The sequence below is a fragment of the Brienomyrus brachyistius genome, chromosome 2, assembly GCF_023856365.1.
Source record: "Brienomyrus brachyistius isolate T26 chromosome 2, BBRACH_0.4, whole genome shotgun sequence".
Taxonomy (NCBI): Eukaryota; Metazoa; Chordata; class Actinopteri; order Osteoglossiformes; family Mormyridae; genus Brienomyrus; species Brienomyrus brachyistius.
The window spans coordinates 7780876-7799183 of NC_064534.1; the positions used below are offsets into that span (position 1 = coordinate 7780876).

General features: G+C 46.1%; 1 protein-coding gene across 1 annotated transcript; it reads left to right on the plus strand.

The window, feature by feature from the left end:
- The first annotated feature begins 273 nt into the window (after positions 1-273).
- Positions 274-13027, plus strand: LOC125725221 (synuclein, alpha interacting protein). The gene is made up of 10 exons (XM_049001960.1): positions 274-690; positions 4937-5022; positions 5458-5530; positions 5654-6456; positions 6607-6786; positions 7015-7128; positions 7721-7846; positions 9448-9617; positions 10923-11012; positions 11136-13027. The coding sequence occupies exons 2-10, from the start codon at positions 4966-4968 to the stop codon at positions 12106-12108; spliced, it is 2586 nt and encodes an 861-aa protein (XP_048857917.1). The 5' UTR covers positions 274-690; positions 4937-4965; the 3' UTR covers positions 12109-13027.
- The last annotated feature ends 5281 nt before the right edge of the window (positions 13028-18308 follow it).

Here is an 18308-nt window from a genome sequence, read left to right on the forward strand (position 1 = left end):
CCACTGGAGGGGTCCGTTTAAAGGAAAATTTTTTAGACCTGGCTCTTAGTGCGTTAATATTATGCTGAACTCTTAAAGTGGGAATGTCCTCTGCATTTACCAGCCCGGGCACCTCTTCTCATTCCTGGGCTGGAGAATCAAACCTCTTCCTACCACCTTCCTAAGTGCCTTAGCATCCCCCTGTTGTGTGAAAATCACAGGAATTGTCGGGCTTGGCCTATGAATTGAGGGATAATTCTGAGTAGGTGAGATTACCAGGCCAAAAACACAAGTTATCTGTTAATAAGCATATATGCTTCGCTGAACATCCCTTTCCTAAAGCAATAGCTCACTTTGAACATGGAGAGCGGCACTTAAGTAGGATATATATAGACTGGTCACGCTGGATTAGTCTGAGCTCGGGGGATGTCATTTGGAGGGGGGGGGGGTGTCGCCCCTGACTGTGTTACGGTGCGCTAGCCGCCTTTGCGCTTGTTTCGCTTTCTCGGTGCGCACATTAGAGCGGCCGACGGGCTGACTGGCGCAGGGAAGCGGACTGCGGCGCTCGCCCACCCTCTCTTCTCCCGGACCGCGGTCCCGGCAGCTGGATTTCCGGTCGGACGGACTGGGACCGAGCCGTACTCTCCCAGCCCAGCGTCACGGGCGCACTTCGGACGCCTTGGTATCCAGATTATCGGCGTTTCACCGCAGGTAAAGCCAGTCCGGAGTCGCTTTCGCTCTTTTGGCTGCCGGAGCGGCGGTATTCCGCTTTTTGTATGGAATAAAACGGGCGCCGCTCTTGAGATAACGGGCAGCGGTGAGACAAAGGCACCGGGCAGGGGGACGGCCATCCCGCCGGGGTTCGGCCGCTTTTCACTACCATTCCCATCATTATCCTTATTGCCGGGGCTGATGGGGATATCAGCGCCCTTAATCTCTTTATTATTACCATTTATACTGTTATGATTATTACTGGGAAACGGGGCTTTAAAAAAAGGAGGTGGGGGTGGGGGGGTATTCACAGTCGGCAGGCCCGGCTGCGTCTCCGTCGGCTCTCCTTTTGATCTCTCAGCATGTTAAACTAACCTTAACCAGCTGGTTAACTAGTGCACCGATACAACGCGCTGTATCGGACATCTGGACCGCTAGTATGTGCAGTGACAAAAAAAACGGAAAATACAGTATATACTGTATTCTGCACTACAGATCTCCGCCTATTGTACAGTACACCTCTCTGTATATTACACACCACAAATCTACTCATTTTATAAAGCGCAGTATTTCTTTATATCACACTTTATATATAGCATGTGTAACACATATATGCTATATATTCGCAGTGCGTATCAGATATGCGAAAATAAATATCACATCATGCTGTAAATTGCATCCTCTGTCCGCCCATACTCTCTTTTTTGTGGTCTGTTATAGGATTACACGCTGATATTAATTAATTAATGTAATACTTGTCCAGTTTCTACTGTCTGGTCGCGGTGTTGATTAATGAGGTTTCACATTCCATTTTGGAAACGCCATTTCTCACCTGAAAACGTTAACCAACTAGTGGATTTGTAGTTAACTAGCTAGTCATTGTAACAGGGATATTAATTTCATATAAATTAAACTGCAGTTTCCCCTTGAGTGGATCTACATGTAAAATCACTGAAGTGCAGTGAACCTCTTGTGGTGCTGGCCATTTAAACCAGATTGACTACAGGACACAAATGGTCTGGATTTCCATTTAAACCAGATTTACTACAGGACACCACCAGTCTGGATTTCCATTTAAACCAGATTAACTACAGGACACCACCAGTCTGGATTTCCATTTAAATCAGATGAACTACAGGATGCCACCAGTCCGGATTTCCATTTAAACCAGATTAACTACAGGACACCACCAGTCTGGATTTCCTTTTAAACCAGATTAACTACAGGACACCACCAGTCTGGATTTCCATTTAAATCAGATTAACTACAGGACACCACCAGTCTGGATTTCCATTTAAATCAGATTAACTACAGGACACCACCAGTCTGGATTTTCATTTAAACCAGATTCTACACTAAAATTGAGCTAAAAAAGAAATAATATGTGTTTAATATTAGTTGGACAGTTAAAGGATAAAGTGAATTATGGGAAAAAAGACACACACGTGACAACGGCTCCCATGCTGGTATGTAGTTTGTATGGGACACGCTTGACACTTTACGCAGAATGTGTATCAGAATTTGATGGTGTGTAATAAGAAGCATCCCATCAGTACAATGAGGGACAGACAGGACACCATGTCAGGACATATCTGCATGTGCTTACAGCATTATATAGTGCAGCATGGTGTCTGCGGGCACTAGGAAGCCCCTAAGGACCACATGAGTCGCCTGCTCACCTGTTCTAAAAATAGCACAACTCACTAATGAGCAGCGTTTAAAATTTAATTTTATCCTGTTGCTATTCTTCTTTAATTACATTTGCATTTATATATATTTGAAAATGACAATATCTAAAAAAAAGAAAACATTTTAAGCGTTTATTATATAGGAAGTTTAGATACATTTAGGAGGGTGTTTCAAACTGGTAGCCCTTCGTATGGCCCAGTATCAGTGAAGTAGCTCCCAGTTTCAAAAAGATCAGTGACCCCTGAAATTGAGTTACAACTATAGTCTGTCACTGTAGTGTTTCACTTGTGTTTTTTGTTTTGTTTTGTGTGTGTGTGTCTGTGTGTGTGTGTCTGTGTGTGTGTGTGTGTCTGTGTCTGTCTGTGTGTGTCTGTGTGTGTGTCTGTGTGTGTCTGTGTGTGTCTGTCTGTGTGTGTGTCTGTGTGTGTCTGTCTGTGTGTCTGTCTGTGTGTGTGTCTGTGTGTGTCTGTGTGTGTGTCTGTCTGTGTGTGTGTCTGTGTGTGTCTGTGTGTGTGTCTGTCTGTGTGTGTGTCTGTGTGTGTCTGTCTGTGTGTCTGTCTGTGTGTGTCTGTGTGTGTCTGTCTGTGTGTGTGTCTGTGTGTGTGTCTGTCTGTGTGTGTGTCTGTGTGTGTGTGTGTGTATCTGTGTGTGTGTGTGTGTGTATCTGTGTGTGTGTCTGTGTGTGTCTGTCTGTGTGTCTGTTTGTGTGTGTGTATCTGTGTGTGTGTCTGTGTGTGTGTCTGTCTGTCTGTGTGTGTATCTGTGTGTGTGTCTGTGTTTGTGTCTGTCTGTGTGTGTGTATCTGTGTGTGTGTCTGTCTGTGTGTGTGTCTCTGTGTCTGTGTGTCTTTGTGTGTGTGTATGTGTGTGTTTGTGTGTGTGTGTCTGTGTGTGTGTATGTGTGTGTGTGTATGTGCGTGTGTGTGTGTATGTGCTTGTGTGTGTGTGTGCCCATAAACACAACATGATCCATGTCATTTCAGTTGGCACATTTAATTCATCCATCCATCCTTCTTCTGATCTCTTGTCCTGGACAGGGTCACTGGGGGACTTGGAACTTATTCCGGTATTCCAGGCAGAATAGGGCACAAGACTACAGACAGGATGCCAGAATATTACAGGGCACCATGGGTAATTTAGAGACACCAGCTAACCTACACTAAATTGGGAGAACATGTGACCTGCAGATGGAGCAGAGGTGCAAGGCCACAGCGCCACCTACTGAGCCACTGTGGTCTAGTTTTAGGGATTTCCCTGCCTAAGCTGAGGAGCTTGTTGATAGCAGATGGACGCCTGTCGATTTTCTCAGCCTCATCTAACTGCAGCATCAAACTTTTTATTCTCAGCTGAGTGGCAGTGCTGCCCGTTGCAGGTGCTGAAGCGTAAATATTGTTAAGTTTCTTTTTGTTGAAATGCCCTGTTTTCAGCAGCCACACAATGCTGGCAGTGATACAGTTTCCACAGGAAATGCTTGGCTTCACCGCCCAGTTTCATTTTTTCTGGACGTGTGAAGCCAGATGAAGCAGATTTGGGTTTAAAAAAGCCTGTGTTTGTTTGTGATATTCCAGCTTTTTTTAGCTGGTCTCATAAAAATTTTGAGAAATTCGAGATTGGGATATTAAAGGTGAACAAGGTGATGCTTGTGTGAGTTTGAATCAATCGCCGGTGATTTGTGATCCTGTCAGTCTAAAGCAGGCGGTCTGGTTCCTGCTAACTTATCTAGCAGTTAGCTGTTCTGTGGAAAAACGTGATCCTGGAGGAGACCGACTCTAGGTCCACTGGATCGCCCCTGTTCCAGTGCCGCCCAGCCAGGTCGGTGTAGCTTAAGCTCGGCTGATGGCACATAATGCTGTGCCTGTTGGTGGCATAGAATGTAATGATGTTCCCAGCTTTGAATTATCCTCATTCCCAAGAAAACATTCCTTCCACCAGCCTTATAGTGCTCAGGCCTCTGTTATCAAAAGGTTACAGATTCCCAAGAGAAGCCAGCTGTTGTACCTTTTCGAGGAGGTACTTAATCTTGCCAGCTTTGGTGAAATCGGCATCTGTATACATGCCTAAAGTTCGAAACTGTGTAAATCACCGCGAATAAAAGTCTCCCCTAAGCAGCTGAATAATGCTGCACTAAGAAGACGACGGAAAAGACTGCGGGCTTTTGGGGCGTGTCGCCACACCACTGCGACTACAAAAAAAGGAAATGGCCTCATTTATTGGCTGTAATAAAAAGCTCGGAGTAGCGCAGAGTTACATGCCCAAGGCATTTCCTTCATGTTTAGATTCTGCCTTATTAATGTCGTGTTTAAACTCAGCCTTTAAAACCGTGTTTTAAGTGACTAATGCTGAATCCGCACATCTGTTTCCCTCAAAATTCAGGACTGTGCAGAAAGTCTTTCTGTCTTCAGCAGGTGGTTTTATCCAGAATGTGATTTCACAGTGCGCAACGGTGACCCTTGTGTGTCGAGCCTCGCTTTTGTTCGAGCAGGCCTTCTCAAAAAATGCTCAGAAATGACTTTTTTCAAGCCGTGGGCTTGTGCTCACCCAGGACGCTGTCTCCATAGGACCTTGCGGGCCATTATGCTGGCAGAGGATGGACGCCCCTGAATACCTGGATCTGGATGAGATCGACTTCACCGATGACCTAGCGGTGAGTGGAAGAGAAGCTCGTGTTGAAAGGAGCACAAGCAGTGATTGCATAGAGGGGGATCGGGGTTTAACGTGAGGCCTCTGCATGAATAAATAACTGTATTCAGGTTCCATGAGGGATTTAATAAAGGCTTGAATTACGACTCCAGGCTTGAAATACGAGTCCAGGCATCCTGGATGGGGTCTGATGCTTTGGACCATGTAGTTAAATGGAAATGATTGTGTATAAAAGGCAGAAAGTGGTTTGTGAGGGCATCTGGTTGATTGACTTGTGTGAGTTTGTCAGGGTTGCATTGTTGAGTTTGACCTGGGTGAAAAATAGTTTTTTTTCCTCCTGCAGTGTTCTGTGACATTTCTGAAGAACATCTGTGAGTTTGTAAGGCTTGCCAGGTTCGGTTTTACCTAGACGGTAAATCGTTTTTTTTTTCCCTTGCAGTATTCTGTGACGTCTCTGAAGAATATTCCTGAGCTTTGTCGTAAAAGTGAATCTCAGAGCGAAGAAAGACAAGGCAAGAATATCGGTCGTACACCACAATTCTTTTTCACCATAATACCTTCCATGTAGAGTACGTGAATAACCTGACTACTATACTTACGGATGACTGATTTTGCCTGATGTGATTTTTTTTTAGCTCCGCCCATAAACTGGAGTCGTGGGATCAACTCACACGGTGGCAATGGAATCAAACCCACAGGCATTGCCGACGTGCACAGCAAGTTTCGACCCGTCAAACGAGTGTCCCCTCTTAAGCATCAGCCGGAAGTCCCAGACACAGAGACGGACTGCAAGGGTCAAGGTGAAGATGGCGGCAAGGAAGATAGTCCTGACAAGGTGTCCCGGGCGAACGTGTCCCGAGTGGATGAGCAAGGATTCAAGGGCAAGAACGTGGGAGGGGAGGAAGTATTTGGGGAACTGGAGCACTATGACCTGGACATGGATGAGATCCTGGACGTGCCTTACATCAAATCCAGCCAGCAAATGGGAACCCTTCCCAGGGTCACTCCGGAGAAGAGGCCACCAGTATCAGCTCCCAGCGACCGAAATCAAGCATGTAGAGCCGCTACCCTTCCACATTCAGAGACCTTAGGGTTCATGCCCCCATACTGCGTGCTGTCCCCTGTCAAGTGCCCTGAGATGCGCAAGTCCAAGTCCATGGAGTCTGAGCACCTCCGGCAGTCTGTAGCTAGGCACAACCACACCCAGCTGGGCACAGCCACCTCCGAGCTGGAGAAGCTCTTGCCTAGCCGGACCTACCTGGAACCCAGAGCACACAAGCCAGCACCCGTGGTGCCTGGCAGTCAGCCTAAGATGTTCTCTCTGCCGGACTGCGGCGGTGCCTGGGGCAGCCCCAGGGCTCATGGAGAGGGCGACGAAGATGCCAAAAAGGCCCAGAACATCATCAGCATCATCCGAGGAGGACAGATCTCTCTTCTGGTCAGTTTGACCACCTGGTCACCAGTCCAATGGTTCTAGCAGGTCTTTTATGTGGTTTTGTTGGGTCCACTTTGGGCAGTTGTAAAACTATGAATAAGTATAAGGTACCTGATTGTACCTGGTTGTTTTATTCCCTCATGTGCACGGCAGCCTCACCTGGCAGCTGATAACCTGGAGCTCATTCGGGACGAGGAGGGGAACAACCTGCTGCACATCTCCGCTTCCAGGGGCCACGCGGAGTGCCTGCAACACCTGACCTCGCTCATGGGGGAGGACTGTCTGAGCGAGCGCAACAGTGAACAGCTCACACCAGCTGGCCTTGGCATCAAGGTAGCCAACTGGGTTGGGTGGAGTTAGCCTAGGAGGCGGGGCTTATGTGCGATGTAGCTAAAAGAGAGTGTGGGGTCAGTTTTTATGGGTGGAGCCTGAATGAAAGGTAGTTCAGTGCAAGGTGATGCTAAAGTGTACAGGGCACAGTGGAGGGGGGTTGAGTGTCCTGCCTAGTAGGTAGCTGTTCTAGCGCCTCGTAAGGTTTGGCTAACGGCTAACTTCCTGTAGAACGGACATCTGGAGTGTGTGCGCTGGATGGTGAGCGAAACGGAAGCCATCGCTGAGCTCAGCTGTAGCCGGGACCACCCCAGTCTGATCCACTATGCCGCACGTTACGGCCAGGTAAGGCCACGTGATCATTTCACTAAAGCAGTATTCCCCCAGGGACCCAAAGACTGTCCACGATTTTGCTTCCTCCGGGCTCCCTGCCAGGCAGTCCACCTTTTCTGCAAAAATGTGGACTGTCTACGGGTCTCAGGGGGCAGGAATGAGAAACACCGCACTAAAAGATCATGAGGTTTATGAAACGTTTGAAGTAGAAAGTGACCAATTGGTCCCGATCAAATAAACAAAGAGTTTTCTGGAGCAGTGCCCTGCAGATGGCCATTAACTGCAGGGCACATGCAGGCCCTGAGACTGCGGCACTGGAAATACCCTGAAGATGCTCACCTTGGGAAATGACTGGGTGCTGCTACATTCTCAGCATAAATAACAATGTTTTGAAGGTCTGTTTGTTTGTTTTCGTTTTACTCCCTGTGGGCCCTGCCCGGTATTTTTCTTCATTCTTTTCATTTATGTGTGGTTTGTTTGTTTGGCGAACTCCACGGGGTGCTGTTCCTGGGTGTGACAGGCAGCACTGTGTGAAGTCAGAGCACAAGGCGTGGATGTAGACGCAGGTCATCACCGAGGCAAACCCAACCTTGTGTCCCCTCAGGAAAAGATTCTCCTGTGGCTGCTGCAGTTCATGCAGGAGCAGGCGATCTCCCTGGACGAGCTGGACCAGCAGGGAAACAGCGCAGTGCATGTGGCAGCCCAGTATGGACACCTGGGCTGCATCCAGGTATGACCCCCCCTGTTCTGCCTCCAACCTGAGGCTCTTACTGTGGCAGTGGGCATCCTCGGCTGCCAGCACAGTGCCAGTGGAATATGATCATAGAGAGAGGAAAAACACGGTGAAGTTAGGAACCAGCAAAGAGACACTCAGGGAACAGATCCAACAGCGCCATCTTCTGGCAAGATCCTGCAACTTCAGTTCTGCCATTTCACCCGCAATTTAACAAGGGTCTCCAATTCACAGAGAGCCACATGTATGTTCTGGTACTTGATCTGCCAGTCTAATAGGGATCAGCATCTAACATATACTTCTGATATAATATTATCCTATAATTTCTTATTATTATAATTTCTTGCTTCTGTGAGTCTGTAAAATGTCCAAAAATGTCTTATATAATTTTGACAGGTCCTAAAATTTGATTTTTTGAAATTATCTGCGGTTTACTGTGGTCTGAAAAAAAAGTATAAAAATGACAGAGCAGTTGATAAGTTTAAAATCGCACGCCACACGAGTACAGGTGTGTGAGTGGTGAATACCAAAAAAGGCCAAGATATTTTTAAACACATTTTTTTCTACTGTAGGTTATGTACAGGTACATGATAAAAATATATATATATATATATTGCTGTTTTTCATTGCTATATTGTCTCTTGAGAATTAGGCAGAAACATCAGAATGCCTTTGTATTGAGTGACTGCCGCACTGCAAAGTACTGTATTATAATGTACAGTGTATTTTTTTGTTACTGTATTTAATGTTAGTAATGTCTTACTCAGAATCTGCTTTATTGTCATTCAAACCACTTGACATGATAAAAATGAAACACAGTTTCTCTGGTCTCGTTGTGTGCAGCGTGGCTGTTAAACAATAAATAGATAAAATTATAATCAAATACCAGAATAAGATATCTGAACTAGGTATAAAATAGAATAAGATAAAACCTCTGAAATAAAAAGTAATGTGTGTGATTTATCAATTAATGTTTACAACATCTATGTACATGAAAATCAGGTTAAATATGGGATCAGCAGATGGTTCGGTGTTATCTACGGTTATGGGTGTCCATTGTCTTGGAACGTTTCACCGACGGATATGGGGGGATCGCTGTACATTTAGGGGAAATTTTGTATTGATCACGCTTTCATAATACAGCAAAACACAACCAACATGGAATCAATAACCATGACCTTCTAACCATTAGCTGCAAGCTGTGTAGCCTGGCCGGAATTTTATCAACGAACACGTAGCTGCTCTGTCACTGTGTGAGGTGTCGGCTAACGTGGCATCTCCTCTTATCAAGAAACAAACAAATTAATAAATTAATCTGAAACTTCATGTTGAATGTGAATAAATTAATTTACTTTACAAGTAATTGTGGGAGTCTGATTTTTCTTTGTACCCTTCATACTTTTTTTGCCAGGACGGATATGAAATAGGTCTTAAAAAGGTTTTAATGGTCTGAAAAAAGTCTTAAAAAGTCTGAAATGTAACTTTTTGAAACCTGCAGGAACGCTGTATAATTTAATAATCCTCATGGTGATTTTATGAGTGGTGTGTAAGTCAAATACGCAGGTGGGCTCACAGAAGATCTGGTGGTTATCTTCCAGACCCTCGTGGAATACGGCTCAAACGTTACAGTGCAGAACCAGCAAGGAGAGAGGCCTTCCCAGACTGCCGAGCGGCACGGTCACACCACCTGCTCGCGGTACCTGGTGGTGGTGGAGACCTGCATGTCACTGGCCTCCCAGGTGGTCAAGCTGACCAAGCAGATCAATGAGTGAGTCGTCCGTTTGTCTCTGTTCTCCTGTGGTCACGCGTCCCAGACTGACATCTATCTATTACTCGGCTAGATAAGTAAAGAAAATAAATGTTTCTCATTGGATAAACCGCATGGTGACTTAATAAGTAGCAGTGTTGTTTTACTGTGGGTTTGAATCCTGCCTCCATTCTTTTGGTGTGGAAATCAGAGGTGGATAGTTCAGTTCCAGAAAGTACAAACCAGACCAAGGTTTTGTTTCAACCAACCAGCTGAGCATAAAGAGTCACAGTCACACAGGACTCAGCTGATTGGTTGAAGCAAAATCTTGGTCAGGATTTTTAATTTCTGAACTTGATATGTGTTTTTATCCAAAGACATGCATAGGATAATTAGTGTATGACTGTATGTGTATGTGCCCTCTAATAAACTGGAATCCCATCCAGTGTGTACTCATGCCTTATGTTGTATGCTTCTTAATTTCATATTTCTCTGAAAAATAAGACAATGAATGCATGCACTTGGTCTGCAAAGTGCTTACAAGATCAGCTAAAAAAAGCTGGTAAATCAAACAAACACAGGCTTTTATGAAACCTAAATCTGCTTCATCTGGCTTCACACGTCCAGAAGAAATGAAACTGGGCGGTGAAGCCAAGCGCTTCCTGTGGAAACTGTATCACTGCCAGCATTGTGTGGCTGCTGAAAACAGGGCATTTCAACAAAAAGAAACTTAACAATATTTACGCTTCAGCACCTGCAACGGGCAGCACTGCCACTCAGCTGAGAATAAGAAGTTCGATGCTGCAGTTAGACGACATCGAGAGAAGTGACAGTGTCCTTCTGCTGTCGGCACGCTGCTCAGATTAGCCTGAGACGTCGCTATAACTAGACCACGGTGGCTCAGTAGGTGGCGCTGTGGCCTCACACCTCTGCTCCATCTGCAGGTCACATGTTCTCCCAGTGTAGTGTAGGTGAGCCGGAGTCTCTGATTAGCCCATGGTGCCCTTTGATGTACTGGCCTCCAGACCCCCCAGCAACCCAGACCAGGATAAATGGTTCTTAGATGGATGAATAAATGAAATTCTGCCAAAGTAACCTTGTTAACACAGAACATCTCATTTGCAAGGAACTTTGATGTGACATTTATATTTAATTAATTGTGCTAATGAAGTAGGGAGAAGGTTTGAAGCAAAAGCTATAGACTGACCCCCCCACCCCCCCCGCCACCCCACGCCCCCCCACCGCCACATGCACACAGGCCCCTGTGGCCCGATTTCCTGACCCTCGTGAGCCAGTCCTCAAAGCCGGTACCATCTGTAATTGCAGGCAAACTTCTGAAAGAGTGACCCTCCAGAACCAGGTCCAGCAGCTGCTGGACTCGCCACATCGTGACGGCTCCCCGACCCGGCCCCCCAGGTGTGCTGTTTTGGCTTAGTGCCCCTTTGTCTCCCCTTTACTTTGGTCTCCCATTTCTGTTTGTGCATGATATTGATGACATTACGTGGCCCAATGGCTGGACCACTCTCCCTCTTTCCCCAGCTGGTTCATCCCGTCCATGGTGCCATGGCCGGAGATGACCCTGACAGCAGAAGCAGCCAATGGGGGCCAGTGTGTCCTACGGCAGCGTGACGTCGACTCGGATGTGGTGCTGCGGCAACTCCTGGGGAAGGAGATCGCCGAGAAGGTGTGCAGCCAGGGGAGGCTGACACTGGAGTTCCGCGAGCCGCGCAGGCCGGGGGCGGGGCCAGGGGCGGGGCAAGGGGCGGGGCCTGCTGGCCGGCGGGAGCTCAAGCTGGCTCGGCTCAAGCAGCTGATGCAGCGTTCGCTCAGCGAGTCGGACTCGGATGCGTACCCGGCCGAGGAGCAGAAGCAGGGCGTAGCCGCCGGGCGTGCCGAGAGACCCCGCCAGTTGGCCCTTGCTGAGAGCGATGAAGCCTCCTTCCTGGCCAAACGGAACGGCTCTGCAGCTGAGCGCAAGCTCTCCTTCGTCCACGGTGCCTCCAAGTCCATGGACGGGTACAACCCCTCACCCACCTCGGATAGCAGCGACCACGACCGCGAGCCCAAGCCAGAGACGCCGGGGGGCGGCCAAGAGCATGCGGACATGCAGAAGGCCACCACCAGCCCCAAGAGTGCGCTGAAGTCGCCGTCCTCCCGGAGGAAGCCCTCCCAGACCCCCAAGCTCAGGGTGACGTTCGACGAGTCGCTCGCCCACAAGGGAGGGCAGGACACAGAGACCAGGGGCACCCATGAGAAAGGAGGCGGGGCCAGGACCGCAGGCGGCTCCGAGGTGGGGGAGGTGTGGAAGCGCCCGTTCGGGACCTTCCGCTCCATCATGGAGTCGCTTGGTGGGAATCAAAACAGCAACAACAGCAATGGCCAGTGCGCTGCCCAGGCGAAGCAGCCCAGTTCGGGGTTGGCACAGGGCTCGCCTGGCCGGAAGGCAGCAGCGGATGCTAAAGCCAATCCCTCCAGCCTCTCCAAGTCCAAAAACAAGAGCAGCGCTGTGTAGACCGTGCCTTTGGACACTTTGTTTCACAGGCAAGGCATTCAGCTAGTGCAGTATATCTGAACCCAGTCCTCAGGGAGCCCATGACAGTCCACGTTTTAGCTCCCACCCAGCTCCCAGCACACCTGTGCCAGCTATTCAGTGTTGATTGATTGGTTCAGCTGTGCTGGGAGCTGAGAGGGAGCAAAAATATGGACTGTCTTGGGGTCCCTGAGGACAGCGTTGGGAAACACTGCCCTAATGAAAGGCCAACGTGTGTTTTGTTTTTTCACAACGAACAACGGCAGGTCTTGGGGGATTCCCCCGGCTGCCTTGGGCCCATCCCAGAGCTGTAGGGCTGAGTCTGAGTGCACGGCGCCCCCAGCTTCCCGTCTGTGGCTAACTGGAGACTCACGGACCAGCTGCTTATGGACCCCCACCCTGCATCATCTACTGTTACTTTTTACCCAGATTTCAGTTATTTTGGGGATCAGTAATTTCCTAGTGAAATATATATTTTTGGACTGTTTTGTATTTTATATTTACCCGTCGCCTCAACACTTCAGTACCGTCTTCTTTTTTTTCCAAGGATGCACCAGGAAAGCATTTCCTTTTCATTTTCGGAGATCTTCCAGTAAACTTCAGTGAGATACCAGCAGGCCTGCCTTACGCCACTCTTGATGCCAGTTATAGTGACACTGTTGCTAAGTTATTTCCTTCACCTAGTCATCAGCAGAAAGTGATGTGGGACAAGCGTTGAGAGGGATGAATGGCGTGTGACTCAAAGCCGGGTGGCATATTCATCGCTCTTCAGTTTATTTTTGTGCATGCGTGTTCTCAAGAAACCTGACTGACAAAGTTAGGGGGTCGCGTACCCTGTGACAGTTTGTACATTTTTAAATGTTTTCTTTTCTAATCTTTTATAAAGGAACAACGCTAATCACAATCCCAATAAACTCGGTTGGGATACGTAAACATTCCCGGTTCTGTGCCTCTGTCCATGATAGCTTTGCGAAAGTGTTCAGTCAGCCTGTTAGGCTTCCTCAGGTACCTTGTCCTAAAACCTGGTCTCAATGTGGACCCTCCACCCTCAAAAACAGAGGTGGGTAATTCAGGTCCAGAAAGTTACATTTCAGACTGAGATTTTGTTTCAGCCAGTCAGTGGAGCATAAAGAGTCACAGAGGACTCAACTGATTGGTTGAAACAAAATCCGGGCTGGACTTTTAGTGTGTTTTTCCACCGGACCAGGTACTGTACTTTTGGTACTTCGAGAAAAAACCAAAAATACGCTACTTCAAGGTGTTGTTTTTCCTCTGCCATAAAAACCGTTACTGAATGCCATCACAGTGCGAGGCGGGGCATTGTGTACTGAATTCGAAAAATGATTAGTATATTACACCGCTTGGCGATGTGCAATATTAATACCAACATTGCAGGTTATGCACATAAAATTCTTACATCGTTAGTCAGCTATATTAAAATAAGGCTTTTTCTTACTTCCTTTTCTATACAGACATTATAATTTTCACAAAAATATTTTTACTCTGTCATAGGAAAAAAAACTTAGCAAGTTTTGCAATTTTAATTATCCCTTTTTTAGATTCTTATATGTTGAAAAATCTGTTTAAAGTTTTACCCCCGTTGCTTTTGCACGAGCACTGCATGCGTTCTCCAAGATAATCATAATCATCTTCATCCTTGCTGTTTAGATCACTCGAAGATGGGTTTGTGAGAAATGTATGAGCTCCTATTTTGTTTTATAAATACCTCAGTATTTATCACAACAAAATCACATCGCTGAGACAGCTCGCTGTATGCCTGCTGTATTAGTATTCAACTAAATTCTTTTTAACTTCTTGTCATGCCATCCAGATATTTTCGCTATATATATATATATATATATATATATATATATATATATATATATATATATATATATATATTCTTACGACTAAATAGAATTTTTTTTCCACTTTATCAATATGTTTTGCGTTTCTGCTTTCAAGGCACCGTTTGGATTTTCTTTAGAGGCGGCTATTTGCATAACGAATCGACAAGGTAAGTGTTTCAAGTCCCAGCCCAAAGTACCAAAGAAGAACCCCAGCTGGTTTGGCAATTTCGGTACTGGAACTTTTGGTACTGATACTCAACCAGAAGCCAGTGGAAAAGTGAAAGTTTCTAAAGTACACTACCAAAAGTACGGTTCTTGGTGCAGTGGAAAAGCGAAAGTTCCTAAAGTACACTACCAAAAGTACGGTTCTTGGTGCAGTGGAAAAGCGAAAGTTCCTAAAGTACACTACCAAAAGTTACGGTTCTTGGTGCAGTGGAAAAGCGCCCTTCCTCTCTGGACCTGAACTACCCACTTCTCCACAAGAGGTTCCTGAAGGCCCAAATATGGTAAGAGCAGATTCACCTGTTGGATGGTGCAAGGAGGCCCCACGAGTTCTTCAGTTGAAGTTGGGATGCGGCGCTGGTGGTAAGGAGTCTGTACTGTGAAGCTACAAGCTTCCATTTGCTCACTGGGGGACCTTCTCTGGAGGCCCTACAGGCACGTCTGTGGATTCAGTGGGAACCATTAGCAAGTGTTAAAATAACTCGGGTAGTTCTTGAGCAGCTGTCAACAGTTTTGAAAACGACATTTATAAAGGAGCTGTTGACAAGGGAGGATACCTACAAAGAGTTAAGAAATAAAATTAAATAAAATGACTTCTATTTTAAGTTGTATTTTCCACTGATGAATGTCTGCTGGGACCCAAAAGTAGAAACGGTATAATGGTGGTAAATTCATATAGCATAATGAATGAATAAACCATGAAGGAGAATAATATCCTGAGGCACAAAGCAGCAACTTCAGTTTTACAGGTTTTTATGCATTTAAGTATGACATCACTGGGGTACAGGCAGAATTACACCCCACTCACAATATCAGGGCAGTTTTTTTTTTCCATGCGACTGGAAAGGATTGTGCTCAGCATGCTCTCTGTGGAGGTTTCCAAAAGAAACCATGACATCAGTGGAAGATGTGTCTCTGGACTTGAGGAGGAAACGTCTTTAACTTTTTATAGCAGTAAATCTGATATTTATATTAAAATACACTCTAAATTTAGTATCTAGTCTTTAGTTTTCCACCGTCGACTGAGAGGTGAGAGTGAGTTAGAATATGCTCTTTATCCACTCAGCAGAAATAGGAAATATTGAACTATGTCATACATGTAAAGATGAAGCAAACCCTATTTAGTGTGGAGTAGGCTGGCACTTTCGGTGGAATCACTTTTGTCTAAGTAGGAAACCTGTACGTGATTTTTACTGGGAATCTGTTACCCCAGACTTGGCCCTATTAGTCTGGATGAGACTCTGCTTGTTTCATTTATCTGACAGAGACAGGGAGCAGCAGTGAATCTGAAATAATTTCAGGAAATGGGATGCGCCTCAAAAGTACCTGCATCCGACTTCATGGTCTGTGAAAATCATTGATTTTTCTGGAGATTTCTGGTGCTTTTGTCAGTGTTATCATACAGCCCCTTAGTTGACTGGGAGGTTCCCCCCGAAAATCTGAATCTCACCTTGGGTGGTCCGCAGTTTGGGTTGCGCTTGCATTTAGAATCTTGTTGACATGCAGATGAATTAGGTGGGGTCTGAACAGACCCCAGTGGGCCCGATATCACACAGTTATACTGCTGTCTGTGGTTACTGGTTAGGTTAATGTTTTAATTTATTTGCCCCATTGCAGAATCCTGATAGCCTTTACAACACTGGCCTGATTTCATTTTAATGGGAATTTCCTGAAGTTAAAGCCCTAATATCTAATATGATATTATCCTGCAATATCCTGCAACACAGATGTTTTGTTCTGTATCCCTTGTGCATGATCTCTGCAAGGCGGTTCAAGGTCGTTTAATGCTGGGACCTTCGTCTCTGCCATCGTCTTACTTTCATATCAAGGCCTTTCATTCAAAAGGTGTAGATTGGTACCTTGAATAGTGACCCAATGTGCAAATTTTGTATGGACCGTTGCCATGGTCCTAGCTCCCTCTATGAAGTGGACATCCTGAATGACCACTGGGACTGACTGCACATGTCTTCCAAGGGGGGAACTTTGCCTCGCTGACATTTGTCTTCCAGCTGCAGCTGAACAGCCCCCTCTGAAGCCCCTCTGAAGCCCTTTTGGTCATGAACCTCCCAGAACATGATCATGGTACTACTTCAGAATGCTGCCTCCACCCCACCCCACCCCCAAGCACACGTCCTTCAGACCTGTGTTAACCCTTTAAAGGTACTTTGGAAAAAACACCCAGATGCTACCTAGAAAAGGATGTCCCTCAAAACGAGAAGGACACTTGTGACAGAAGCCGCCAAGAGGCCAACAATCACGCTGTAGCTGCTGACAGCAGAGTGAAGGTGCACCAGTCAACCTCAACATGAGCTCCGTGTAATACTGACCTGTAGGGGAGAAGCCATTTCTTAAAAGAGATGTTTTGAGTGTGGCTCAGTGGATTAGGCCTCCATACCTGTGATCAGAAGGGCGACGCTACATATCTTGGCCTGTGCAGTACAGACATACTTTCATTGGGCCCTTAAGCAAGGCCCCTAACCCCTGACACGCTCTGGGGTGCATGAATGTCCGGATCCCGCACTTGGATCCCAAGTTTTACTCTCGACTGTGTGTGTATGTGTGTGTGTGTCTGTCTCAAAGGAGTGCATGTGTTAGAGGAAGCATTCCAATATACTTGTGCAAATGAAGTAACACTTCATAAGAGTGGGAAGAGATTTTGTGATCATTTTTCAGTGAAAATCTACCGGTTCCCTCACATCAGAAACAGCATACCTGCAGCAAAGTGTGATGGTGATAACATCACAGCGGGGTTGCATTCCATCAGCAACTGGATGAAATAAATGGAAGCTTGGTTATTCCAAATAGCAGGGGAATAATGAAGAGCACCTGTGTCAGTCTGCCAAACACAAGTGTTAGAGAAAGTTCATCTTCCAGCAGGACGATGATCCCAAACACACGACCCGGGTGACACTGGAGTGCAGGGATGAGGGGTGAGGGTCCTGTGGAGGCCTGGAGGAGCTCTGATCTCCATCCAGCTCAAACTCCACAGCACCGGTTGATAATCATGCTGCTCGAGCATCACCTGCAATGTTTCTGTCTGGGAGAATAAGCCGGAATCCTGACCGGGGTACTGAGGCAGTACATACTGACCCGAGGCTGACCTTGTGCTGCAAAAAGTCGCTCGACAAAATACCAAAATATGACTGATACATATGTAAACGATTTTATTACATTTTCCCTTATGGTCAAACACAAATCAGTCTCATTAAAATAATTACATTTTGATATTTTTTCATTGGATTGAAACAATATATCCGTGAGCTAAGCTTAGGATTGAAGGAATTATCATCTATCTATCTATCTATCTATCTATCTATCTATCTATCTATCTATCTATCTATCTATCTATCTATCTATCTATCTATCTATCTATCTATCTATCACCATTTACATGAATAGACTAAATATGCTACAGACTGGCAAATGTTTACATTAAGTAAGACACCGCTTCACTGAACGGATAATCATCATTTTAAGGATCCCACCGATTTTTTTTTTTTTTACTTAATGTATCACCTTCTAAACATTTTACACCTTAGCAAACATCGCTGTTTAACACTGACAAAACTGATTAGCGTAAAAGAGCGAGAAAGAAATGCCGGCGAATTAAATATAAAGATTTACTTCCCCATACATTTCGCGTTGACGCCTGCTAAATTAATTTCACAAGTAGCCTTGGAGCCTTGTAAGCGTGAAAGAGCGCTACTTGTTGGAGCTGTTACTTTAACGTTAAGTCAAAGCCATAAATTAGGGGCAGTTTAGCGGCGGGGCTGGGCGGCCGCCAAGGGAGGAGGAAGGGGCCGCTTTAATTGGCGCTCGGAGCGGCTTCAGAGGGGAAACGCTTAAGCGGCGGAGGCCGGCATGCAGCATGAAAATGGAGGAGACGAGCTCTCTATCTGACAAGGGGAGTCATGTATGGATTTTTGTGTCCATTGTTTTGGCTTATTTGTGTGCGCTTTACTCAGTCAATCAAATATAATTGACACCACTGGGCTCTGTTGTGTGGCGGATGACAGCGGCTAATGCCAGAGAAAGGCTCTGCGAGGAAACTCCTCCCGGTGAAGGATGAGAAAAGGTTTCTGCCAAGCGTGTGACAAATATTTACCCCTT

Coding starts and splice junctions, on each gene's coding strand:
- LOC125725221 (XM_049001960.1), top strand. CDS start 4,966: ATGGACGCCCCTGAATACCTGGATCTGGATGAGATCGACTTCACCGAT. Junction 5,531..5,653: donor TCAGAGCGAAGAAAGACAAG/GCAAGAATATCG, acceptor ATTTTTTTTTAG/CTCCGCCCATAAACTGGAGT. Junction 11,013..11,135: donor TCCCCGACCCGGCCCCCCAG/GTGTGCTGTTTT, acceptor CTCTTTCCCCAG/CTGGTTCATCCCGTCCATGG.